The 27,831-nt window shown below is 36.4% G+C and overlaps 1 protein-coding gene across 1 annotated transcript; it reads right to left on the minus strand.

Annotated features, from left to right (window-relative positions):
• Positions 1-4,808: 4,808 nt before the first annotated feature.
• LOC131668629 (ionotropic receptor 75a-like) lies at positions 4,809-27,173 on the minus strand. Its single transcript, XM_058942966.1, has 11 exons — positions 27,166-27,173; positions 26,951-27,089; positions 26,700-26,872; positions 26,315-26,629; positions 26,084-26,211; positions 25,864-26,025; positions 25,360-25,574; positions 25,084-25,298; positions 24,674-24,945; positions 24,207-24,353; positions 4,809-4,983 (listed from the first exon to the last, which is right to left on the minus strand). The coding sequence occupies exons 1-11, from the start codon at positions 27,166-27,168 to the stop codon at positions 4,809-4,811; spliced, it is 1,944 nt and encodes a 647-aa protein (XP_058798949.1). The 5' UTR covers positions 27,169-27,173.
• Positions 27,174-27,831: the final 658 nt, after the last annotated feature.

Raw genomic sequence — 27,831 nt, forward strand, 5'->3', positions numbered from 1 at the left:
GAGAGAGAGAGAGAGAGCGAGAGATTAAGAACAATTGGCTTTAACAAGCATTCTGAATTATCCCTACGGAGCGCTAAGTCACCGAAGATTTTTAGTCTCTTGGTCATCCCCACTTCGAGGCCCAAGGGTGGTTGCTGTCGCCTTTTCTCGATTGCTTCTCCTTTAACCAATAACAAGCTGTTTTTCCTCTTTACCTAGCTTACTTTTAAGTTTTCGATCTCGGTATTGACTTACGGCTTAGTGACTCGATATTATCGTTGCTTACAATAGGTTGAGTTAAAGAGCGAGAAAAAACAATGTTCGGATCGTGGTTCTATGATTTGCCCTTAAGGCTAAAATTTTAGGTGAATTTTCCGGCGATTCTGATCATTAGTGAGAAGAAGGGAAATTAAGAAGAACAAATACGAAGTATGTCCAAGATGCGTGCAGTATTTTCACTTACACCAGTTTCAGCACTGTAAAAGATTGTTGAAATTAACTATTACGTCGTGGAACTATTTGAATTATTTTGTAGGTAGGATTAAATACATTTTATAAATATGTGATCTATTCCTCAAATTAGTTACTCGTCTAGTCACAAGAATAACTGAGCAGCTTAATAATACGTTACTTCATTTGATAGTGAGTGCACTTGAGGTCGACGGACACTTGGAAGTGAAGCATCACATGTCCGATATAATATCGACTCTACTACTAGATGAATGTGCTGACGTAAAGAATTATTGCAAAATTAGTCTTTTACAATGTAATACATATAACTAATTATAAAACAACGAGATTAATAAAAATGTTAATGAAAATTATGTACTAAAGGGAAAAATTATTTATGAAGTAACTGAAGCAAAAAGTTTTTTGCCCGTCTGGAACGAAGCAGACGAGTACATTATTTTCTTTCTGTCAACCTTCAACGTTCGGTTTTTATGAGTGTCTCTATTGTCTGGATTCTACTCGTCCCTTTTTATTGTCCAGAAACAGATATTTTCCTTGTGTCGACCACACCTACCCGTGATCACGATTTTCTCTGTCGTCTGGTTACAGGCTATTTTTCAAAATCAAGGTTAGTACATTTGTTGTCTTGTAAATTTTTTGATAGATATGGTTCATTGCAAAAATTTCCTTGGTAAAAAGTTGTCTGAGGTTCTCTTTAATACATAAATATGAAATTATACTGATAAATGTATGGTGAATGTAAAATTTTACATTACTCTGTACATTTTTAATTTTAGAAACAAAAATTGTTACGCTAAAATTTTCATTACTTGTGAAAGAAGAGTGAGAATTTCGATCTATCACATAAACCAGTCCTGGAATAGTTTTCAGCATTTCCCACAAAGATAGGAATTTATAGTCATAACTTACCTTACGGTGCATTCTTTTCGATTATATCGTGAAAGTTATGTTGTACTTCAGTAACAGTTCTTTTTCACTAAAGTACGCAATACTGCATTTACGTAAAAAAATAATAAAAAACGAAAAAGTGCTTGCTAGCGGAAAGAGAAACGGAAGAGAGGAAAAAAAAAGAAAGATAGAGAGCAATGTAAACTAAAGAATAAAAGAATTTTTCTCTATGTGTTGTTTTTTCGCACGCATTTTATCAAAGTTTATACGATAGCATTTTGTTTGGCCCTCTAAACAGTTGATAGCTTTACCTTGCTACTTTGAGGTTACAGCCGTAAGTTTGGCTACGATAAACTTTTATTTTTGTATGTTTTTGATATTAAGATTTAATTACTATTCATAAAGCTGATAATTAATAAAGAAATTATTAAAACGTAGGTTGTAACTTAAATTACAAAAACTCACGATGAAATACAATTAAAATATTTTAAATTAGTAAATCAATACGAAGTTGATTTGGTAAAAAATATAATATTTATCTTTCGTAAATATTACAATATTACAATATTAAGATTAAAGAAAAAAAATGTCACTTATTCCAGTGTCCTTTAACATTTTTTAATAAAGAAGAAGACTTTTAAGCCACCTACAAGAAATAAAATATATTTAAATGAAAGTCCCGTGAAGGTCATCGACGGAATAAAACTCCACATGTAAGTAACTCAAGAAAAAAGTGAAAGAAAAAGAAAGAGGAAAAACTCAAGTAGGAGACTCTAGGGCCGAATATATACGCACAAGGTTATTTATCGAAATTCGAGTCACGCGTATACCATACGTTTCTTCATTAGCAATGCCTACGTCACGTCAATTACTATCAGGTATACAGCTACAGAAATATCTAGAGGAACCTGCGTTTCCCATATAAATATTGCGGCTTATTTTTCTCGACTTTTATTTTTGCTTCCGTCATTGCTTGTCACCTTTTTCACTTCAATTTGCATCCAAGCCATTCAGGATTATTGCAACAGCAAGAATAGTATCCCACTTTGAAATATTAAAATAGCTGAATAACCACACCACACAACCGACGATGCTATTGCGTAATTAGTGCGATTAATTATTCGCGCACTATATGCACTGAAACAATTTATTGTTTTAATGGAAATGCTTGTTTTTCCTTCCATGAATTTATTGTTTGTCTTTTGCTGCTGCATTGATTAGGAAAACTTTAATGAGCTTATTAGTTTTGGTAGTATATACGTTGTAAGTTTAATAGGCATTGTAACTATAATTAAATATCGTATGTCATTACATTCAGGATCTAATAAACTGTTGGAAGTCGCGCGTATACTAAAGGCCTGTCCCATAATGGTTAATACTTCATAATAGCTGTACACCTGTTTGAACGTTAAAAGCGAGCTAAACTTCAAAAGCATATTGCATTAAAAACGCATTATCGGTAATCTCTGTAATGTTATACATAGCTGCAAGATATTTTCACGCGATGCTGGGGAGAAGTGAAAGAGAAGAAAGTTAAATTAAACGGAATGGAAAAGTCAACTCAATTAACGCAAAACCAACAGATGCTACGAAGATGGCCGAAAAAAGGGCGAGAAAATCTTTTCCTGAGAAAAGAATGAAACGAGAGCTATATTTAGATGGGGCTTGGTAGATATCGAGCGAGCGCTGACCCCATTTTCTTCTTTCTTTTCCTACAAAACAGCTAAATCCAGACACATTTGTATAGTGAGATACGACGCTCGTGAAAGTTGAGCCAGTATCACTTCAAAACCTCTACTATCGTGAAATACAAGTTTCCTATAATCATACTCGAAAGGTACCAACAAGCACAAAGCTCACTACATATACATACATATAAGTACATATCGACCAGGTCCTTTTTACCCACAGATATCGTGTTGTCTGTCTGTCTGTCTCTCTCTCTCTCTCTCTCTCTCTCTTTACTTTCGTGCAGCAGAGTCACCATTGCGCGCGGCACGCGCAGAATAAACTTCTAATCTGATTAGCTACGCTTCATGTACGAATATACACATGCATATATAAATATACATGTATACCTATACAGCTTTTTTTTTCTATCCGTGTCTTGTTTTAGTCATATTACTAGTGAAATTATATTTATTATTAACTGTTTTATTTACTTTTAAGAATGAGAACATTGTTTGAAATGTTATACCATTGTTCTTTGAAGTAGGTTGAAATTCCACTTACTCGTGATGGATAATAAAGTTGACGGCTAAACTAATTTACATACTCACCGAAAGTCTCAAGGAAAGTATAAGTTTTATGTGTACTTCAAACTTTTTTACATAATTTGTTTGACAATTTTTGCATTTGTATAGCTATTAGAAAATAACAGCAGGTATTTGAAGAAAAAACTATCTTAGAGAGAGAGAGAGAGAGAGAGAGAGAGAGAGAGAGAGAGGTTTAATTTTCCTTTATTTGGACCATTAGCCAGAATAACATAAGCGTAAGAATACATACATAATGTAAAGCGTAAAAGTGACATAGTGAAGAGCATGCAAAAATAAATAAATATGCAACACAAAACGTAACGAAACGAAGTGAAAAAACGATATATGCATAGAACAAAATAAATATAGAGAGATGGGTGACAGAAATGCAGTTAACAATAAGAGCTTACAAGCTCTTATAATAATATATATAAACACTAAGGTAGGCACAGGTGTGCGTGAAAGCCGCAACGTTAAAAGGAAAGTAGTAAGTGTAAGGACGCTCATCACCTTACAGTTAGAGAAGCTCTCGATGGCGATTCTCGACTCGAGCTGGATGGTCTCGAGCAAAAATAGAAGGGAGTAGAGCTATTTCTTGAATTCGTTGAGTCACTCGGAGAAGAAGATGGTCATGCTTAGCCGGTTAAGGTGGTCCATTCCCCGCATCACGAATTACCTTCTCCAGGCTTCGATCCGTGGAGCCCGGAAATGTAATGCTGCAGGCGAATTTCTTAGGGATCGACAAGCAATGACGTCCCTCGAAAGTAATGAGAGATGCGAGGAAAAATAGAAGAGAGAATCACTACAGACAACCATATATAAGAGAGCTTAAGTACAAGGAGTCTGGAGGAGCTCAGTGTGAACCAACCTAGTTTCATCTCCTTGTTGGAAATGTGGGACGTCAAATCTCTGGTGACGGTGAAAGGGACATAACCGGCGACAAAACAAACGCAGACATTGTGGGCGACTAGCAGCGCAAACTGCCGAGTTTTATCGGTATCCACATAAACGATGGAGGCGTAACTAAAGTGAAGCACGACCAATGCTTGAACGAGCATCTTCTTTAGCTTAAAGGAGAGAGCCTTGCGGTAAAATTTTAGCAACAAGCGTGGATGAAAGAGTTATACCCAGGCTTTTAATAGTAAAGGAGAATGGAAACTGGACCTCGATAATAACTATCTTTGGCAGGGTGTTGATGTCCATCGAGGAGATATACTACTCCTTGTCCAATATAGCGATCATGGTCTTGAGGATGTTAAGAGTGAGTCCATTTGCGACCGCCCAATCAGCGATCACCTGCACGTCTTGCTGCGCCTTCCTGATGACCTCATGAATGTCATGTGGAAAGCAATGAACGTAGACCTGGATCTCATCAGCATATATCATGTACCTTGAGAAAAAAAGGACACTTGGCAGGTCATTAATATAAATGGCGAAAAGGAGAGGTCCCAGGACATTTCCTTGGGAAACGCCCGAGTCAGATCTCAACCACTGGGAAGTTAGATACTGCCGGCAAGCGATCTATGTGGTAATTAAAGAATCATTGCAGAGTAGTAGACGCAAGGTTCAGGTTCCGTAACTTGCTGATGAGTATTTCATAGAAGGTGCTACTGAATGCCTTGGAAAAATCAAAAAGCACTAGGCTGGTTACCTGGCGTTTATCTATGGCCCAGCGCATATCATCGAGTAGTCCGAGAAGCGCCGTTTCTGTAGGAAGTGAAGTTTGAACTGGAATAATGAGTAGTGTTCTTTTTCAGGTTGATTTTATTTATTTATTATTATTAATTTTTTTATAAGAAAATCCACGTTCAACTTATAAACGAAACGGAGGGATAAAAAATCTTATAGTAGGAGGGAAAAAGCCGTTATTTTACAAGACAGTATAACTATTGCAACTCTCAACACGACTAGAATAGCACACGTACTATATTCAAAATGAAAAGAATAGCACCTTACCTGGTATAGGAGGAAAGCTCAACTGAACTTTCAATTTCCATGTGGCCCCCACCAAGCTTCCACATTTCTTACCCCCTCCTCATCACCGTTCCAATTTTCCGCTTCATCGCCCTCATTGGGACTGAGTGTGGCGTGCACATTTTCACCCCGCTTTTGCTCTCTTCGTCTCTCCCACTCTCTAGCTCTCTTCCTCGCACCCTCGCTAGCAGCGTGCCGATCCGAAGGTCAGCTTGAAAGCTTCCCCTCCTCGTTATACAGTGACCTGCATTATTAGGGGGGCCTTATCACTTCGTTTGAGATCTACAGCTTCTAGGAACAAATTCGATGGAGATGAAAGGGTGGCTTATGGCGATGATACGCTCTTGGTGTACACCCATGTCCATATGTCGAGTCAAGGGGTGACTTTGATTCTGAACGTTATCTAACTCACAATTTACGTCCGAAACTGATAATAACGCTCTCCCTTTAAATGACCATACGCTTGCATTTTATTTACATGTGCTTATAATTTAATACAATACATACGCTACAATATTTCGCAACTAACAGTTAGTTTGTGGTTTATTCACTTTTAGACAACGCTTTACATTTTTTCAAAGATCCGCTATGCGTTTACTTAAAATTAGTGTGAATAGCGTCATGTACAACGACAAGAAAGGCAATTACATTTCTTTTAATGAGGAGACCGAGAAGGTGCAAGCGAAAAACCCCAAAAATAAGGAAAAGAAAAATTCTCCGGTACAAAACCGTGCTCGGATCCAATTCCCGCAGCTTTCTTTTCGATAATTACCGAACGACAGTGTGATGTACATATCCGGCATATGTAGACCCGTGTGACCTTTTTCAAGCGTTGCCCCCATTTTTATTACTGACCCTTTCTTCCACGTGCACGTCCGCAACCGCAGACGTCTTGCCTCGTTTTACTACCTGCCTGCTTATTTTTATTTCTTTATTACCGAACGAGAGAGAGCGTGCGCATTAGCACGTTTACTACAATTTCGGTGGAATGGTCTTTGCGGAAACCCGCCTGTCTAGAGTCGAACTATTTGTTAGATTCTAGATGATGAAGTAGTTAGCGGTGAACTAATCGCTCCAAGAGCTTCGACATCTCGCTAAACTGTGCTATCGGCCGTGAATCGGAGGGAGTACAAGGCGCACAGGTTTTGGACAGCAAGCGGAGCAAAGTCCTCTTCCGGTAAGCAGGAAAACTTACAGTATCCAGGGAACAGTTGAAGAGAGCGGTAATGTATGGTATACCCGAGTTGGGCGCCAGCAATAGGGCTTTTCAGAGATAAACCATCTGAGCTTGAGCCCCCTGACTTAGCCTCGGCCAGCACCTCCCTCACATTCTTCACCGTGACGTGCCGAAAGATGGGAAATCAAAGGTCCTGTCGAGCGATATGCTCAGAAAGGCATCAAAGCTCTCACGATTTAAAGGTGGATTTAATTGCATGACGTTGATATAGTGAGAGCTTAGAACAGCAGCGTGGCAGAAGAGGAAAGGCGACGGTAATGAGCTTCTGGTGACTTCAATATTGTGCAACTCGCATCAGTCTCTTCCAAGTCCATTAGCCTGCTTAAGTCGCTTCTCAATGTGAGCATTTTTCTCAGTGTTGAGATCGTTTGAGATCTAGCGTCTGAAGTTTTCGACATCGCAAGGGTAAGCAACTCGCTTGACATACTTATAGGCAACATTTCTGATACGCAAATTAGCATACATTTGTGCGGACATCCAAGGTTTTCTCTTGGCAGAAAAGGATATCACTTACAGAGGAGCTAATTCATCGAGGGTTGACGTAATGGAAGCAACAAATGCGCGATCCTGAGTGTTAATGTTAGAAGATAAGGTTATAAAAGATGGAGGCTGTGCAGTGTTTACACGATCAGAGTTCATCGTTGGTAATGAAGGCATGGCGTGAGTTTAAACATCCCTACTCGTCACTGCCAACTTCTGAGTTTTCCCCGCATCGCGTCTATTGCGCCTTAACCGTTTAATGGCTGACCACGCCATCCCTTTTCTTTTTCCTTTTTTTAAAAAGTGTGGACGCGCCGTTTTTTCCCCGGGCTTCTACGCTCGGCGTCCTCAACAGAGGCTGAATAAAAGTGAAGAATTGTTGCTTTCATGCTTATTTAGCGGACAGTTTGAGGACATACCATCACCATGGATTAGTAATGGTGTCGGAGATGTCTGGTGTATAGAAGCAGCTGGGAGATTGCACAGGTCGTGCTCAGTGATATTGGGGATGAAATCCGACCGAGCTGTTGGGTAGACAAAAATTATAATGGATGAATAACTCAGCTCGTCATAGACTCTCCGAGCCTTGAACAGAAATTCGAGAACTGGTTTCGGCCAAAACGGCCGAAGAAAGACGTGCGAATTGCCACTACAGCTAAAAATTTCCTGCGCGAATAAATTGGTCAAGTGAGAAAACAAATGAACAATGTTATCACAGACCGAGGTGAACTCAATGAAAAAGACAAAAGTTTTGGATGTATGAGAAGAGAACGAAGCTATCCTATCAGCTGATGGCAGTGTCCAAAGAGTCCACTCGGGAGTTTGGAGGATACCTGGGAGGTCTTGACCCATCCTGATACCAAGGGTAATAAACAGTTTGCGTGCAGCAGTACAAGTTCACATAGACAGCGGGGAGACCATGGACCAGTATCTCAGGTTCATCACTGATTGAAGAGAGCTTATGGAATACTACCTGGTCGTGGATAATCCTGTCGCACTTGTGGCAGACCTCCTCGTGATTAACAGTGAGAATTAGCTCCATTCTTCGCTCAAAGGTCGCAAAATAGGCAGGGGCCATTTCACCCATATTCTCAGACACGCAAACGACAGCAGCGGTAGTGACGGTAGAAGGAATCTGCAACGCAGAAGTTGCTACTGTCAGTTGGGGAGTGTCAGATATTACAGATAGGGTAGACGTGGTACGGTCGTGCTGTGTAGCACGCAAGCATGACGGATCGACGGAGACGCGGATCGCTTCCCCTGCCTTATGTCTACGGACGCAGTGTGGCAGCGCACTTAACTCGAAGCACAAGATAATTGGCTCAGACGGAAGCAAAAACTGCGAACGTATGCAACAGAAATCGGAAAACATGAATGTTAACTCTCTCACTTCAGGGCAAGAGCAGTTAAGGTGGTGCAGCCAGGATTTGCAATGCATCCACGGAGGTAGTAGGGTTCCTCATGGAACCAAGCTCCACTGTGAAGAGTAGGCGAGAGGCAGGTGTAGAGATCAAATAGTATGGCGGGTGGAGCGAATGCTCAACAGTCGGTTTTGCAATAAATATATGCAAACTTTAGCAAGCTGAGAGCTTAGATCGACCGAACAGGCATTGCCTGAAATCACAGCAACTCCACGGAGTTAAAGAAAAACGGTAAAAAGTGATAAAAATTCAGAAGCAAAATCTGGAAGAGAGAGAGGAAGAGACAGAGAGAGAGGAAGAGATACTCGTATTTTACTTAGGCACAAACGAACATTACGATAGGTTGTATCGTTCTCCTGCGCACATGCATTAATACGAAGGTATTAAATCGGAGCATAGAGAACAACGTGGAGCTTGCGCGCGATAACCGAGTTATACTCTGTATAACGCAGTGCAACACCGCGCCGCAATAATATCAGCCACCACGTATACGCAGACTGCAACTGGAAATGAGCGTTCTCATTAGACGATAAGCTACGTGATGTTATCCTTTTGCTGCTGTTGCTACTACTGCAAGGCTTATAAAAGTATGATATGCCATCATTAAAATACTATTTTACGACGACTTACACTTGGAAATCGTGCCCGTGTTGAGTTTTATTCTTGTTATACTTATAAGATCAAGAGAGTCGAGTAAATATTGATCACCCTTTATATATATAGATTTAATAATAAAAAAATTACGTATACGTGTAGTTTCTGGAGTCTTCTATCAAGACCACTCTTGAAATTTTTTTGCAATATTTATAGCCGTAAAAAAGAAAAGAGAAGTAAGTATCCGTATTAAATGCTTGAAAAGATACGAGTAAAAAAGGAAAAGGATTGATACGATTTACGCATGCAGGTCGATGTATGCATTAAATCTTGAGAAGCATGGGGAGTAAAGAAAGAAGAGAGAACTCCCACGTGCACTCGGAAAGGGAAATGAGAGGAAAGCTTGCTACCGCATCCTCGAGTACGCGGTCGAAAGCTGCGTGATTATCTAGCGTGTACGCATAACGCGAGGCGCTAAGTACGGTGTTTACTCATCTGTTTAATAATTCTCAAAACTCGAGTGTTTCCTGCTCTCTCTCTCCCTCTCTCTTTCTCATTACAGCGTCTCCAGATACAGCTGTGTGAGAGTTGAATCTTATCTGCCGCGTAATTATAATGATATAATTACTAATATAATTATGGTTATATGCTTGCACTTTAAATTTTAAGGGTTTCACACGTGATTAGAGAGGAAACAATCGAGACTAGATTTTCGATAGAAAAAAAAAGTGTTAACATCGAGTGGTTATTTTTAATTAATATGATTCATGTCTTCACTGAAAATAAAGAATAACTTGTTTCCTCGAATTTTTGAAAAACTAATGGATCTTATGTGCAAAGTCCTGAAAATGTCAATTTTTAAATAGATATATTTTGCTGTAGCAATAAAAATAAAAAGATACAATTTACCTTGTTTCAATCCTTAAATAATAGGATTTCAAAAACCCGTTTTAGTGAAAGTATATATCCTAAAATTTTAAACTAAAATTAAAATTTTTCCATTTTCAGCTATACAGCTATTGCACTCCAGTAACAACCGAATTTGTGTTTTGAATGAATTTTACGACTGTATACAAACAGTACATCAAGTGTCCGTTCGCAAATTGTGACTCGGCAGTGGATTCTCATAAAGCTAAAGCTAGCAGGCCGATTTTGCCAACTCATGCTTTCGAGGTGGAATGAAATTTTTTGACAGAACTCGATGTGCCTGTTTTACACATCAGTAGAATTCCTCAACAAGGCAAATCCGAGAGGAAGGCTCGCAATCGCAATGTTTGTAGAACCGCGTCACTCGCAAGAACCACGATTACTAAAATTCTCTATACCGGTAGCAGATGATTAGCAATAAACAAGCGAGCTACGACAAATTGGGTGAGGTCGAAAGCAGCTGGGATCGAAGTGAGTATAGCACGCGCATTTGCAGAAGCTTCGCGCTCGGGAAAACAGGTGTTAAACAAGACGAATTGGCAGACGTTCGCAAAATGAGCTGTAATACACACTGAGCTACAGCAGCGCAAGGGCTATAAACAAAGGGGACGAGCTTGCGCACGCAATTACGACGCGCGCTTCGCATAACAACGAAATCCAATTCGCTGACGTAAATCCATCACAATGCGCAGTACGTCGAGGCAAGGAGGCAGGCTCACACTGACAGTAACGAGCTTGTGATTCAATTGAATTCTTCTTTTTCTTTCTCGAGCAGAGAAAATTTCAATTTCTACTGAAGATCCACTCGCTATTATAAATATTTTTCAGGTTTTCAATGAGAAATCCCTTACTTCTCATTATTTAGTTATTCTTTTTATTATCAAATAAACCCAAGTGATCCTCGCGGTTACAATTCCAGAGCTAAGATTCATAAAGAAGGTAATGTTGAATTATTATTAAATACAATGAATGGTTTCTAAAGAAAATAAACTTACTAATTGGTAAAACAGATTTAAGATATATAAAGCTGGAAAGTATTTGATAATGATTCAACATTACCTTCTTTATAAGTCTTCAACATCTAGAAATATCATTCATAATTTTTATTTATTTATTAAAGTATTAACGTTTTGTAAGGAGCTTCGAATTGTTTGAAAAATCTTTCACAGTCCCAAAGCAAAAGTAAAAATATCTAAAAAGGTATTTCAAGTTAATTTATCATATCACAAATATTCCGTATCAATTGCTCTTTCATACTCGAGGCATCATACACAATGGACTTTTTTGTGAACGCTATCTCCTCCATCGCAGCTAATAATTTTGATAAACTATAAATAACTCATGTGTGAATTAACAAAGTAAAAAGAAACGAACAACAAAACTGTTAGCAGAGCTTGCTTTTTATTACCGCGCAGCAATTTTCCGTTTTTCTACGTCGGTGTTTTATTTCCTTTTCGTTGAACCGTGAATCATGATAGTGGTAAAAACGACGCGTAAAATTGGAGTGGGTGAAGAAAATAGACGATCAAAAGCTATGTAGTAGGTATCAATCGTCTGGCGCGCGCGCTATATGAAAAGCAATCACACACACGAGCAAGGAGGACAAAAAATAGAGCCAGTGCGTCATTGTCTACATTCGAATGTACCAAGTACACAGACACACCGGAGACTCCACACATAACTTTTCTGTCCAAAGTGAGGACTAGAGAGAGATTGGGTGTACAGAGAATGAAAAGTAAGTGCGTGCTATTGACACAAATCAATAATGCAGCCGAACACGTATGGTCACGTGCTCTCGTGCGCGTACGTACTTCGTTAACGAAACTGACGTTTGGTAATGATCGAGATACGTGCTTCTGGATGGTTTTCAAGCGTTGTCCTTTAGCCATTGTTGCGAAAAATACTTGACAGCCGATGCAGCTCGACGTGCAAACGTTTCTTTTGTTTCCAGACCCGCGTGGCACAGTATTAGTCTTTTCAATGAAGCTTACTTTTTCATGTGTTATCGACAAGCGTTCTTTCATGTAGATGACACAAATATCTTTCACGTAATAAATCTGAAATAAGATTCGATCAATTTCTTTCAACAGTCTATGGCGCAAACGCCTAATTAATTAAAATATAAAATATTTAATATTATTTCAAGCTTCTATAGCTTGCGGATCTTATTGTGTACTTTGTTAATTATCTGAATGATCAAAATTTCCATACTATTTTTTTAATAAGATTGTGCTTTCGATCAAGCAAAAATTTTCTAATTGATATTTCTTTCTGAAAAAGCTGAAAGAAGCGATCACCGTTCAGTTTTTACGTTTTCATATAAAAAGCTAAAAGTGAGTAAGGATTTTTTACAATAATTGCAATCTCTCATTCTTTAATTGAAAAAATTAATATTTTTGCCAAATAAATTATTAAAAAAAAGTTCATATATATAAAGCAAGATAATTTTCAGGAGGTGATATAAATTTTTGACGAAATAAATTTTTTACAATTCGTCACAAGTTAATTTTGTAATATATTATAAATTGTTCTTTATTTTCGGTCTTAAAAATCAATTGTACTCCAACAATTAATTCCAATTCGATTTCTCAAACACGCGCTACAAAAGTCCAGCAAGAAAAAAAAGCAATTTATTCAAAGTACCCACGAAATAACTCTATCAACGTCCAGTCGAAAATTTACAGTTTTACGGAAAAAGCCGAGAATGCAGTGTACGCTGCGTGGCATCCCCCGCAGGATTTAAGGCTCGGCAGAAAATCGAGAAATAACGATGCCGCAGAGCATGAGGGAAGCGCGCAAGCAAGCGAGCGAGAGAAGAGAGAGAGAGAGAGTAACGACCGATGGAAAATGCATAATTTTGCATCTATTTAACGCGAGCTCGTCGCGGGCGAGACTCTCTAATTTGCCGGGCGACGCGACGCGACTGTCGTGCGCGCCGACGCGCGCAACCTGAGTTATAGAGTGGCGACTAAGTGCCTCGGACCGACAGCTGCTTTAACTCTCTACAGAGAGAAAGAGGAAAATCCTTTCAGCATTTTATTGTCTCTCAGACAATGCTTGGAGATTTTCACCGCTGCTGCTAATCTTGTTTGCCTACTCTTCTGGCGCGCTGGTCAATTATTTCTGCTTTATGGCTCCCTCATTCCTTTTTCGCGAAAGACATTTTATCCTAGTAAAATTCCTTACGTTTTTTGCGATTTCTGTGCCCCTTTTTTTTACATCTCCAACAATTTCATAATATCTTAAATCAAGAACATCTCAAAATTTTATATAAAGTCTGTAAGCTCTCGCATATTTACTTTAATTATGACAATTACCACTGGTTTGAAGGAATACATAAACAGAAAATATGTATAGCAAATGTTGTCAGATAAAATCTTAGATTACTACCCGTAACATAGTAGTCGAGCTAAAATAGAGGAAATCTAGAAGTTTACTAGGTCGAGTGCTGCTGATCTAAAAGTGTCCAGTATAGACTAAATTTGTCGGGGTATATAGCTTTTTCGAAATTAAATGTTTCGTTCAAAAATCAGATTTATATTTAAAAACCATTCACCGAGTCCAAAAATAAAATGATTTCAATAAATCCTGCACTTGACAAGATTGAGTTTAAAAAAAGCCGACTCAAAATTTATTTTTTTTTCAATTACTTGTAAAGTCATGCTTCACTAAAGTCAATATTGATATTGTCATTTCTGAAGCATACGTTTATACTTTTTCAAATAGCCCCCCCCCCCCCATTAAAATCGGCTAAAACCTTACAGAGAATGCATATATGTGCATACAAAAAATTAGTTCAAATACAGAACCTTCTTTTTGATTTCGACAATAATATATTAATGCCAATATTCTCTTTGCTCAAATTCACTTTTAATATTGAAAATTTCTATCAGTACAAGTATTTCCAGTTATATTTGAAACTTGAATGTGTTCTATTAAAGTTATTACGACTTTTTCTAGCATTGTACCTGCCAGTTTCACTCTGCAACGGTAGCTACCTAATGTATAATCTTACGATAAAATCTCAAGCAGCTCGTAAACTCGATTGGTTATGAGACCGTGGGCAACTCCGATAACTTTGAAATTATCTCGAGTAATTAACGTAATGATCTACCAGGCATACAAGTTCAATGATCTCAAATACGTAAACCAACGGTATTTAGATTTCTCATGATCGTGCTCTGCCACTGGTAAAGAATATTTTCTTGGGGCTCAATTCTAACATGAGTATATAGGAAAATCAAAACATCAGTACTTTTTAATCGCTCACAATGATGGAAACTCTATTTTTATAAAAAAAAAAGGAACAGGCTGCGCGTACGTTTGGCCAATGTTTTTTTCGTTACACCTGCAAAGTGCACAGATTACCGAGAATTGCGTGCGCGCGCGCGTTCGTTATTGTTTATTTTGCGTGGCATGGGCAGTCAGCACGAACGCTCGTGCTCCTTTAGCAGAGGGGAAAACAAACAGAAACATAGCGCAGGTGAAACAAGACGGAACAATATTACGCTTTATTCAGTTTCACGCTACAAGAGACTTGTGTCGTCGCTTTGAAGTATTCCGTCGCTCGTTAACTTTACTCAGGCTTGAGGCCTCGTAATTACATTTACATGCAGCACCAGTGCTACTGCTACGCGCGTGTCCCTTTATTTTCAACTCTAGTTGAGGCAATGCTAAATGGTTTCCTTTTTTTGACCAGAGTTGCGGGCGAATGCTGATGATGATCCCCTTCGCTACTGTAGCAAGGAAATTAGAATGATTAGAGGCGCAATTCCACTGTCAGCGTGAAATTACATCCATGCTACGTCCTTTTTGGCAGTCCAAAGCAGGCAGCTTTTCTTTTTTTTGTCTCTGCTTCAGAACTTTAATCATCTCGTGTCTCTCGAAGATTAATTGCCCATCTACGTCACTGAAGTTATGAACATAGCAGCTCAGACAGATCTGACAATTTCATTGAATCGCTGTCACTTACTTTACTCCCCACTAGTAGGGAATGATATTTTCTTATCAATGCCGAGGATACTTAAATCCGCCTCCGGCAAACTTCCATTCCACTAAAGTGTTTAATCTTTGGATGAAAGAGATAATTCCCTTATTACATATAGTCAGTATAGCACGCTCATTCCAGTGCGGGGGAAGTCTGTGTACTTAAGGAAAGCTTCATGGACTTCTCGTTTCCTTACCATTTCCTCCGACATTTAATTACGCCTATCTGCACTATGCAGTTTGTGCAATATTGTTGAAAAACTTTGATGCCATCCGATCAGATTATTCGATATTTATATTTTTAATCAACACTTTTTCTCGGGTATGAGAATACGAAACCTGAAGAGCACACAGCAAACTCACGAATTACACGCTGTTTCTCATTTTCCTAACAATTCCACTGGCCAGATCCCTTGACAAAGGTAAAGTCTGTGCATCTCGGTCCCTTTCAATTCGCGCCGTTGTCATTTGCCTTTCCCGTAATCCCAGAGCGTAAAGTTCGTGCGTCTCTTTAAGAGCTTTAGAGATCCTTTTTCCTACGCTTTACCCACGCCATTTTGAATTGAAAGTAAACTGAGAGTGACTCTCTTGTAAAAGAAAACTTTATTATTTTTCTAGTCATTCGTGTATGCTGCAGACTGTTTATTACTGTATAATATCAGTAGAGAAAAGAATTTTACTCCCTACGAAGCATAAAAACAAGATATGTACATCCATTTAATTCCATGCACGAAAGCAATCTCGTTGTAAAATGAACGAGAGGAAGAAATAAGAAAACATATATGGACAAGATTTTTCAAGAATTCATGAAGTATGCATAAACCGTGAGAACCCTTTTCAGAGTAACGTTCTCGACGTAATAAACAAGCAGGCGAACGATTTTTACACGTGCATATAAAAGTTGCGCGTAGCATCTCAAATTTTGCCACCACCACCGTTGTCGATCGATAGCAGAGAGTAAGCGCTCTTACGTGCAATGGACACGCATCCAGCTCGTAAAAGTACTTACAAAGGCGAATAATACTCTTTTCTCCTTGTACCATATGCGCGTGAATTTTTCAGCCGAAGAGAAAGATCCGCGCGAGCGCATTATACTTCTCTCTCTCTTAAAAACTATCTTGAGCGCTGTGCTTCATAAACGCTAATGATAACGTTGTCACAGTTTTTGCTGCTTTTCGCGCGTGCGGGAACGCAAAAACAATACGCAAGTCAACTTGTCCAGCTGTCACGTGCTGAGAAAATAATTACTTCCTTTTCTTCAGCATTATTAAAGTATCTTTGTAAGCTCTTTTGCTCCTTTCTCATTTCATATATTTGTGCCTGCATTTTCTTTCAAATTGTATAAGTTATGCGATCTTTTATTTGTTTTCGTGAAGAGAAAGAATTGTATCGGCAATTTTCAAATATGTCCTCTGTTTTACTTTAATTGTTTTGTTTTTATGATTATTTGTTTATTTTGTCCTGCTATTGTATTTAAATGTACTACATATAATTTTAACACTCAATTCGATGTATTCTTTCATTTCAATTAATAAGAAACTTACCAAGTTTTTCTTAATTTTTGTTAGCATCTGACATTCGTTTGAAGATATCTTACTCCAACTTTGTATGTTTATTTAGTCTTAAAAGAATTGTAATAGTTTCTTTTACTAACGTGTTTTTCATTTTTGGGGTTAACTCTGTGCCGATGCTGAGACGATAAATCATACTACATCATAAAAAGTACCCGAGGATTGTACAGATTCCCCTGTACAAAAAAAAAACATAAAAAAGAAAGAAACTTTATTTTTTCAAAAACTGTCGTGTCAGCGTTGCTTGACATCCACATCGCGATTTTTCAAGAAACTTATTTTTCAAATACTTATTTTTCAAACCGTCACTCTTGAAATCACATAATTTTTTGTAACAGATCAATTTAAATGTAATACAACAAACTTATTTAAATAATATTAATGCTAGTAAAAATCATTAAAACTTATTTCCTAGATATTTGCTTTAAAAGTGAATGCCATTACGGAAAATAATATGAATATTTCTATGAATTGATTCTATATTTAACTTAATTAATTACATTTAATTAAAAATTATATCAAATGATTCTTTAAATGATTTTGAAAATCTAATATCTATCGTACTAAACTTTACCCAAATAAAAAACTAAAAACTTCATATTTCTTGTCGCTTATTAAAGAAGCGCTCCATCAATGCAATCGGCAGCTTTTTTCGTGTTATACTTGTCTCGAAATTAGAGTAAACGAAAAATATATTATGCTTTTAGAATCCATAAGAAAAGAAATCGGAGTAATTTTGGTAGAAATGCATTTCATATTCCATCCCCTACAGAGATATTGCACATGTGTACATAAAGCAAATCCCTGCCCACGAACGTTTACCTGATACTTGCTATACGCACGTTTAGGTGCGTCGGTACCCTTTGATTTTTTCCACTTCATTCTCAAGCCATCAAGCTACTTTTTTTACATTTTCATTCCCTTTTATGTCTGAGAGTAGAAGCGCAATAATATTGGAGATAGAACAGGTAAACGTATTTTACAGCCCGCATCAAAGGCAAAAGAGGGAGAATGAGAGAGAGAGAGAGAGAGAGAGAGAGAGAGAGACGAGTATATTCTTGCGACCCTCACTCTCCGATATATTTATGAAGGTCCGAGAATTTGTTTTTAAGCTTCTCTTCGTGCTTTTTGATGAAATATCCTTTCTGCACTCTTCAATTTACACGTGCAAGTCGTATTATTATGAGCTGTTCAAATTTTCGTCTTCATAAACACATACACTTATTATCGTAAGAATAGGTATGTTATTGTTTTATTATGTCGATTCGATGATTACACTCGAAAAGAATAAATGCTACATAATAAATTATATTAGATTTTTTTGAGAGCACAGTTAATAATATAACAGAATAATACGTGTAAAACTTTGTAGAAATATGTCAATTCTATATTAACTAGAAAAATTGTTAGAGACAAATACTGTTGTGAACAAGACAAGACTCAAAAAAGTAGTTTCAAATTAGTAAAGATAGCAACACTATTAATAAAAACAAAAATACTTGAAGTTTAATTCGCACGTATTAAATAATTTGTTGCTGGGCAGAAAATAAGATAAGAGTATTTTCATACGGTGATAGAAATTTATGTAGATTGCGTGAGAAAATATTATTTTTCATTCTAAATCTACAGGTAGCTGAAAATATAAATGTATGCTTTTTCGACTTCAAAGCTTTTTGATCTGTAGTTTACAAAAAGAATCATGTTTCTATGAAGTTTCTAAATTCACATAATAAGATATTATTTGAAATTTGCTAAGCAAATAGTGATTTGAAAATATACGTATACTCCAAGTTCATGTTTAATGTCAACTGCAACTAACACAACTTAATTTAACAAACTCTTTAGTTATTTACAATTACAATGTATGTAAAAACTCAAAATTCAAACAAAAGCAAGTTTGTCGAAAGCATTTTCTTCTATTTCTCTCTCTCTCTCTCTTTAGACGTAAGAAGAAATGAAAACCGAGGCACTTCACGGCGAGGCTAAGAAAACAGTCCCTACTGTATTTTCAGACTACCTTAAACGTTCTTGTCCGACTTTTCTTCTTTATTTATTCGTCCACTTATCCGTGACCCCCCCCCCCCCCCGCTTTACAGAAACTTTGCGAGTCACAGCTTTCCAGGATCAAGCTTCTTATATTTAAAGAACCACATAGCTGTGTTTATGCGATTATTCACTTTTTTCATTTTACTGCAGTCTTATTCCTGCTATGTTTTTCTCATGTACTTAAAATATCTACGTTTAGTTACAGCCAACTTATACTTTTAAATTATTAAACCATCTTTATTCTAACTTAGTTGCGTGTACACAACAGTCGTTTATTCTCGTGACTACCCAATGTTTTCTCCGGATGTTATTGATAAATATGAAAAAATACGTAGATTTCTTTTTCCAACAAAAGCTGAACGTAGTAAAAAAATTAAATATTTGCACCTCAAATCAGAGACACTTATTTGCAGTATTATTTCATGTTTACAAAATATTGATTTTTAGGCTACTTCAGCTAAAAATAAATCACGTTTAGCCAACACCTCTCAGACACTCAACGAACTATACCAGACACAATAAAGAAACTCTTTCTTTCTCACCTTTTAAACCGTCACGTTAACACCTAAATTATTATTCTCGTGAATAACTCACACACTTTCATTTAATGAATTATTGACGCAGTCACGTCACAGTGCCACTTGACGTTGGTGGCCTCATTAAACGCGGATTATTTAACGTTTCAGAGGATCGCGTGTTTGCATCTGTGAATATGTGTATATTACCTATAATATAGCTATAATCAGCGATCTGCGTGCACGCCATTGCAACGATAACAACGTACGACGATATACCGTTCTTTTTCTCTCTCCCTTTCTCTTTCTCCCTCTCATTTCTCTTTGACGATTTAACGTTTTTACCTTTCTCGTGATTCGTGTTTATAATTTACCGTGACGTTTCGAAGAAAAATCAAGCATTCCATATCTCAGCGTCGTAGTGTAGCTAGTAGTAATTTATCAATGCTACCACTTTTTCTTCTTTCCTTTCTCTTTGCAGTGCAATATCAGATTTTCTAATTTGTTGTTGTCTTCATTGTTACAAAGGTCAATAAATAGTTCGTAAATGTTTTACATTGAACGCAAGAATAGAACGTCAGCACGCACAAACATTTCGGTTCAATTTTAATTTGTTGTTTGTCCAAATTGCAAGCGAGTTTCAATGGTGAACTCCATTGATCAACAGCCGATGTGGTTTATTCGAGCGTTAAAATAATCTTTCGGAAAAACTCACTTGACCGCAAAATGCAATATTCGAGTGCTGCAACTCGGAAACAACCGTGTATACTTCTCGCTCCAATGGAGAGTCAACGCGCGCGTGAGTATTACTTTTTCCGAAGCGATCATTATCGTGGTACGCGAAATGGAAGAATGAAATGTAATTGATGGAGCACGCTAAATGCGAAGGGCGTTATCGGAACGCGCTTCACCATCCCATTTATCTCTGGATTTTCACACGCGCTCGCAATCCGCGTGTGCTCTTTCACGATGATATATTAAAAATTTAATCTTGAAAAATGTTCGCATTTATTGGCGTGCCAGCGTGTACCGCAATATCATCTTTATTAATTCGATATTTCATATAGGAGTCTACAAGGGTAATATGACAATTTCTATTTTTAAACGCAGAAATACGTTATGTTCGTTCTTCACAATTGGAAACAAATCGCAATTCAATTTAAAAGGGCTTACACATAGCTTACAGTCGTGAGAAAATATTTTTTGCGATACAATTTCATCGAAAAGTCAGGAGGTCTTATCGAAAACTGAAAAATCATTGATTGTTACCAGAAGTAATGTTAAATCCTCTCTCTTTGCGTGAAAAAAAAGTAGACAAAGAATCCCACCGCGCAGGTCCTCAAAGTAAATTCACTGAATGAGTTTCGATAAAAGCTATCGCATCCTTAAAAAAAAAAGAAAAATAAAGGAAGGGAGTGAGCGAGCCCTCGCAGAAAGACTATCAGGAGTGAGAAGATAAGTGGATTTCATAAAAATCCGTACAGCGTTCAAGAAGCAATTGGACGGCGCGCAGTCGGGCGCTTACTTGTCGGTAGCGAAGGCTTGGGCTTATTCTCCGTAGAGCAGCGAGACAAAAAGCGCTCGAGCTTCCCTCCTATCTCGAAAGCTTTAAGCTCCGTCTCGAGCGGCTTCTTGTGCAGTACTTTACACCCTCCTTTCCCTCTTCTTTACTGCATTTTTCTCTCTCTCTCGGTCTCCCACGCTTTCGTGCTTCTATTGCCGTATGTATCTACGTCGAATGACTCAACGTTTAATAATGCATCAATAACGAATTTAAACATTCATACATGAATCTGTTCTAATCTTCTGCATGCTAAGACCTCTTTTCTCGTAAAAGCAAACGATTAATTTTCAACAAAATATTTATCGACAAAAAAGTAAATTAAAAAAAATAAATTGTGGCAGTGTAGTTATAATCTTCGTGTGATATCGGACTATTAGTATAAAATTCCGAAGAAATCGTTTATAAAGAGTTGGTTTCCATTTTTGCGGCAAAATTTAAAAGCGTCACATTGTTTCGGAAAGTAATATCACGCTCATGAATTTCAGTAGCGCACCAACGGTATTCATGAATACGGAGGCAAGTTGAAAATTAGAGCAAGCTTAAACTCAGCATTTGGACTTGGCTCTGGGTTGGAATCTTGGTGCGCTTCGAGATTTGATTGATTGGCCTCAAACGTTTGCAATAGCATTTCCGATGACCTACATGCCAGCTCATTTCTATCTTCTGATTTCATCGATGGTCATGCAAATACACCATCACTTCGTAATATCTTCATTTTGACAAAACGTCGTTCAACAACTTAGTTTACACAATTTTGATACATTCAAACATTTGAGATTCTATAGTAACTACGTTTAGTTCTACAAGTCTGATAATATAATGTATTTTTTCCAAAGAAAGTTTGTGATCGATTCGAATCAAACAACTGTGATAAGAAAAAAAATTTGTAAAATCACTGAAAGAACAAGAACGACAATGTTCTTATAGTATAAACTACAAAATTGAAAGATTTCCAAAGTGATAAATCTCTAAAATGATTTTCTTACGATTAACTACATGTCTCCGAACTTATCAGCAAAACAGAACAAGGAAAACTAAACTAAAGAAAAGAGAAATAAAACCAAGTGTTGAAACTTTTCTTCTGTTGTGCTTTCACGGCAAAAAGTACGATATAACCGGTGCGCGCAGTTGAAGGCACTCTATTACACGGCGAAGCATCGAGAAGCCGAAGTGGGTAAAGGAGGCCAGCGAAAACAACGTACGCCATATCGAAGGTGATAGTGCAGCTTTTTGCGGGTGCGGTAGCCGCCTTTCTGCACTTTCGAGGTCCGCAATTTGGCCGAAAGAGTACCACCGCCGGCAACGTTGAGGTTAGACCGCAGCTTTGCGTTTTATAATATTTTACTCGGAGATACCAAACTCTTGGTAAAGTCTTTGGCTGATCCTTTACAATATTGCTCGGATATCTCAACAGTAAATACTTATTGAATTTATTGAAAGGTCAGTAAGATTTTTACTTTCGTAACTCTTTATACTTATTCATATTTATAAACTAAAGGATAGAGAATAGCAGTGCATGAGCTATTGATCAGGTTGAATAATGAAGTACAATAATATGAGAAAGAAATACGAATTGATAGGCTGAATAGTCGGTATTATATCTCATTAATGTTACACTAGTTGATAAAGCCATATCCTAATTTATCTTTTAGCAGATAAACTGCATAATAATAATAATAATAATAATAATAATAATAACAACAATAAAGTCATTCGTAGTTAGGAAATATGTCAGATCAATGCTATCAATAAGGTGATCGAAACTAGATTCTTTTAATAAAATGCTTGAAAAATGATAAAAATTAATTGTACGGAATATCGATAACCTGAACTGCCTTTCAAAATGAAATCAAGTCTGATCAATAAAGCAAAAATCAACGGATATGTATAGAGGGCCCTTGATGAGAACTCCAATAAAATTACTTTACTTCGTCATGAATGATGAGTTCTAGTTTAATTTAGGTCAAAATTAAGATTTTCTTCCCTGCAAAACTTCCCTTGCGAGCATTTAAATTCTCGCCACAGTCCTCATTTAAAATCTTTATATTCTAAAAGGAAATTGGGAAAATTAAATCTTTATATTCTAAAAGGAAATTGGGAAAATTACGCAATAAAATGCAATCTAAAATGAACAAAAACATTTTGTTACATTTCATAATGTTATAGACAAACCTAATCTCATTTTGCAAGCAAAAATTTCACAAACCGAAAGTGCTGTGGCTGAGCTAATATTGAAATTTGTATTAAAAACCTGTTCTCAAAAAAAACTGAAAAACCGGTACAATCAATCGTTATTTAAAATTAACGAAGGCAGTTCGTTACATCCAACAATGATGCAGAGTTGAAGGCAAACCTAATCTCACGCCACGAACATTAATTTCACGAACACAGCCAAGTGTTTATTGCTGAGCCACCGATGCCTTACTCTCTACGGTACTCTACATCTTTGTCTCTACGACTAGTGCAACTCGATTAACATGATAACAATCGGGTTCTATGTAATAATAACAAGCTCTCCTCTTGGCTAACGCACAAGATTTTGCACCAGTCAGTCTTTGAATGCGTGAAAGAGAATGCTTTCGACGTTGGAGCTACGCCAGAGCTCGATTGCTTTTTGAGTGGCAATCAAGAGAGGAATATCGAGTTTCGAAATTGAGCTTCCGCTGAAGAGAGAGAGAGAGAGAGAGAGAGAGAGAGAGAGAGAGAGAGAGAGAGAGAGAGAGAGAGAAAGAAAGAGAGAGAGAAAGAAAGAGAGAGAGAAAGAAAGAGAGAGAGAAAGAAAGAGAGAGAGAAAATGCATGCAATTAAATGGAGAGCCGTTTTTCATCGCTGCGCGCTTTATTCCACAGAGGGAAAGAGAGAGATAGAGAGAGAAGCCGTGATAAATTTTCCACGCACGGTCAGTTCATTTCTCGGGTCACGTGCGAGTTATTGATTTTCATGCGCGGTGCCATGCGAGGACTATTTATTCTTCTTTATTATAATAAGATCATAGACTGTATAATATATCTCTTATTAACTATAATAAGTTACGGATGCACTTTGATTGTATAATGAGTACATCAAACTTAAGAGATTAGATATTTCTATTTCATTTAAATTTGAATATTTTAGAAACATTTATTTGTGTATTAATTACGTATTTAAGAAAAATCACATATCGATTGTATTTTGATGGATTAATACCTTTCGAAAAAAACTTCTCTCATAACTTTCCGTGGATTTCAGAAGTGATATCTTTAATTTTTTATTAGCACTCTGATATTCTACTATGTATACTATAATAGCTCCTATATACCCGATTAATAAAAGCAGAAGCTGTGCAGAAAAATCATACAAGTCAACACTTGAGACACTTAATTTCTCCAAATTACAGACGGGCTTTCTGTATTGCCATCTCTTTACTTGGCGATGACGCAATCCAACTTCCAATATTTTTGTGAATCTAAAGAAATATATTTTTGATATATATATGTATGATATTATATTATTTTTAATAAAATAAAATTTTTAGTTATAGTTTTTTATAGTTTAAATTGAAACCTTCTTTTATTTGTTGTTATTTGTTTATATATAGAATAGTGATCAGAAAATGAGAAACTCTCTTTTATCATAAACCGAGGATATTTCCCATGTAGATTTTAAATTAGTGACTCGATAGCATTATTTACATTGACCCCTCCTTTAGACAATTTCACTCAAAAATATTCGGATTATATTTACACAATTTAAACATTAATTTACAATTAATAATAATATAATTACCCAATTCGACTCATTTCGATAATAGAGCTATTAAACCTTACTGCAAATCCTGACCAGTTAGGCTGTATAAAATTTACTTCTGTTAATTCGCAGACTTCTCGATTTTCAAAATGTCTTTCTATAAATGGGTATGCAACATCTGGATGCGTATGATATGCAAAACCACCTAATTTGACTAATGGTAATCCTTCTTCTGGTGGTAAAAAGCGATTTTTTTCCGACACGAGTGACCATCGCTTAACATAAAAGATTTTCATTTCCCAGTCATTTTTCTAGACGTATATATGAAAAAAAATTTTATCAAACAATCTAGTAAATGATTATACATATTTTTATTTAAAATAACTTTTCAAATACGAGGAAATTGCTATAATAATATTTTTATATTACTTTTAGTTTACTCTACGTACTTTAACATGATAATCGAAGTAAGTCATATATTCCGATGCTACTGTTACAGGCAACTTGGAAAGTTCGCTTAGGGAATCATTTATTTTGACTATTGGTTCATTAAACCGAGCTGACACAACTCCTGCCGAGTAGTAATTATAAGTGAGTAGAGAAAATATCATTATAAAGAAAAAAGTAATACGGGTAGATATATGATCCATTTCCATATTTGTGCCTGCAAACATTGTGAGATTAATTATCAAACTAAATTAAAAAAGACAATAGAGTATTTTAACCTTGTTGGCAAAAAGCTCCGATGGTGACTAAGAAAGCATGAGATAATCTCATATATTTCGACTCGATCCAGTCTAATCTTGCAATAAATGCTAAAAGCGCAATGGACAATCCTATAAATATTATCACGAAGTACCATACACTGTCCTCAAAAGGTCGTAATATTTCTTGGAATTTAATGTACTTGGGTTGTGGGTTGCGAAAAATAAAGCAAGTTCTAAGTATTTGATTGAAAAATACGTAAAATACATTTTATTGTCAGCAAATTTGTGTGAATGGTACTAGTACATATCGATACTGATGCGAGAAAGTGATCTAAGTTACGATCTAATTACGCTCGAGCGAAGCGAAGGTAAAGAGACCATATGAAGTAAAATCACTTTCTCTCACGTGTATCTACCTTTATTTTTGAACGTGTACGAGACGAGATTTGAAGCACGCTCGCTTTCTTGAGGGTGCGTAATCAAGTTCTCGCGCGCGGAATATCGAAAAGAATGTTTCTTTACCTGAATGGCCAATCTTGATGCACATATTTTACCCAGTACGTTCTTGGAATATTTTTAGCCATTGGACTGCCTATGATATCAGCTTTATTGTTAATTATGGCACGAATTACAGGACCAACACTGTCACCAGTTTGCCATTCAGGTGTTATGATACATTGTAAACTGTAATATAGGAAATATAAAATCATGCCACAAGGCTATAATATTATCACATACTTACTCAAAGTTCAATAGATCTGAAAGATGTCTTAATAAGTTAAACCCAAATTTTAATAAATTTTCCTTTTCAGCATGAGTATGGTCTTGAAAGTAATCTTCAGCAGACATCTCTGGAGGTTGGTATACAGTCTAATTATATATTTACAATAGTTAAAAGAATATTTAATGTAAAATAATTAATGAAGACTTTAAATGAAAGTAATTAATAAAAACTTGAAGATTTCAAGTGAACCTTGAAAAAAGCAGCACGGAGAATAAGGCCCCGCGAGTTTGAACGTCTCAAAAATCTGGTCTGAGTTAGAGCTATTTCCAATCCATTTTCTTTCGTCCAACTTCCTAAAAAAGTAATATTCAAGCTTCTGCCATATTCCCACCCTAAATTATAAGTATCAAAGAGTTCATATTCTTCATCATTTGGTGAAATCGCAATAACAAAGTCTGTTGAAAAGCCAAATACTCGATCATCAACTATATCTATAACGTGTGATAAATTATATCCTAATATCAACCAGTTATGAAGCTCGCCATACATTAAATTAGCTGATGCCTGAAGCAATAAACCATATAATACGAGTGAATTGTTTACGTAACTATGTACAGCTTACACACATATATACCTCTGAGAATATTAAAAGTATATGGGATGTATTGCACGAACGAGTATCCAAAAATATACCAACTTTATAGTGCGTTGTATTAGCTAATGCTTCTACAGAAGTAGTAAGGGATAATTTGGTAGTAGCGGCGAAAATTCCATGGTGACTCAGACTCTTCATTAGTAGAATATTTTCTATGAAAAATATATATCTTCTGAATCAAGTAAAGTTTAAACAAAAGTATAAAACTTTCACTTTAAGTGACTCGCTACCATCTTTATCACTGCAAGAATATCTTATGACATTCGGTACCTTCTTGTAATAAAAGTAGTCTGTAATCAGATCATTTGTGATATTTGCATAGACACCCATACTTAGTAAATAAATGTAAACAATGTTGATATTCATTTTCTGTTAAAAGAACAAGTTATTTATTTGAATATTTCTTATATAATCACATAGTTAAAATAAATTGCTTATTACGAACCATATGAAATAAATGTTCTACGATACTTACTTAACATTAGATATTTTTAATAAATAATTCAAACAATTTCATTTTCAATCGTACAGCTTTTAAAATTTAATCACATACTCTATTTAATAGGTTTTACTAAATTATGACAAATCATCAGATGAAACTGAATGTTATATTGAAGTACAGCGATATGAAATGTAGTGACATGAAGAGGTAGTTTGATGTGCTACGAAACTAAGCTCGAACCTATTTATCCAAAATAACAGCTTTTATGTGAATTGGAGAACATAATGTAATAACAATGATTATATCGATGCAAATTCAGTTGCATCAAGAGTAACTAACAACATCAAGTCGAAATTTACATGAATAGTAAGAGTAGTTTTCTAGTCAAGTTATTTTTCCCTACATAATAACTATAACAACCAAACTATTAATTTCTAATAGTTTTTTCATTTATGAGGCAAAATGAAAATTAATTGCTAACTTAATAATTAATTAACGTATAAAGCTATTTAGGGCTATTGAGCGTATATACGAATATTTCGCTCGCTCAACCAATAACCTCGGAATCGCGTAAACAAATAACTCTGTTATAAACTTTAACGTCGACTCACATTTTCCTGTTTCAATGAAAGTTAGTATTAGCAATCTAACTATAGTTTCATAAATGTT

The sequence above is a fragment of the Phymastichus coffea genome, unplaced genomic scaffold (genome assembly GCF_024137745.1).
Source record: "Phymastichus coffea isolate CEN01 unplaced genomic scaffold, Cenicafe_Pcof_1.1 PCOF00081, whole genome shotgun sequence".
Taxonomy (NCBI): Eukaryota; Metazoa; Arthropoda; class Insecta; order Hymenoptera; family Eulophidae; genus Phymastichus; species Phymastichus coffea.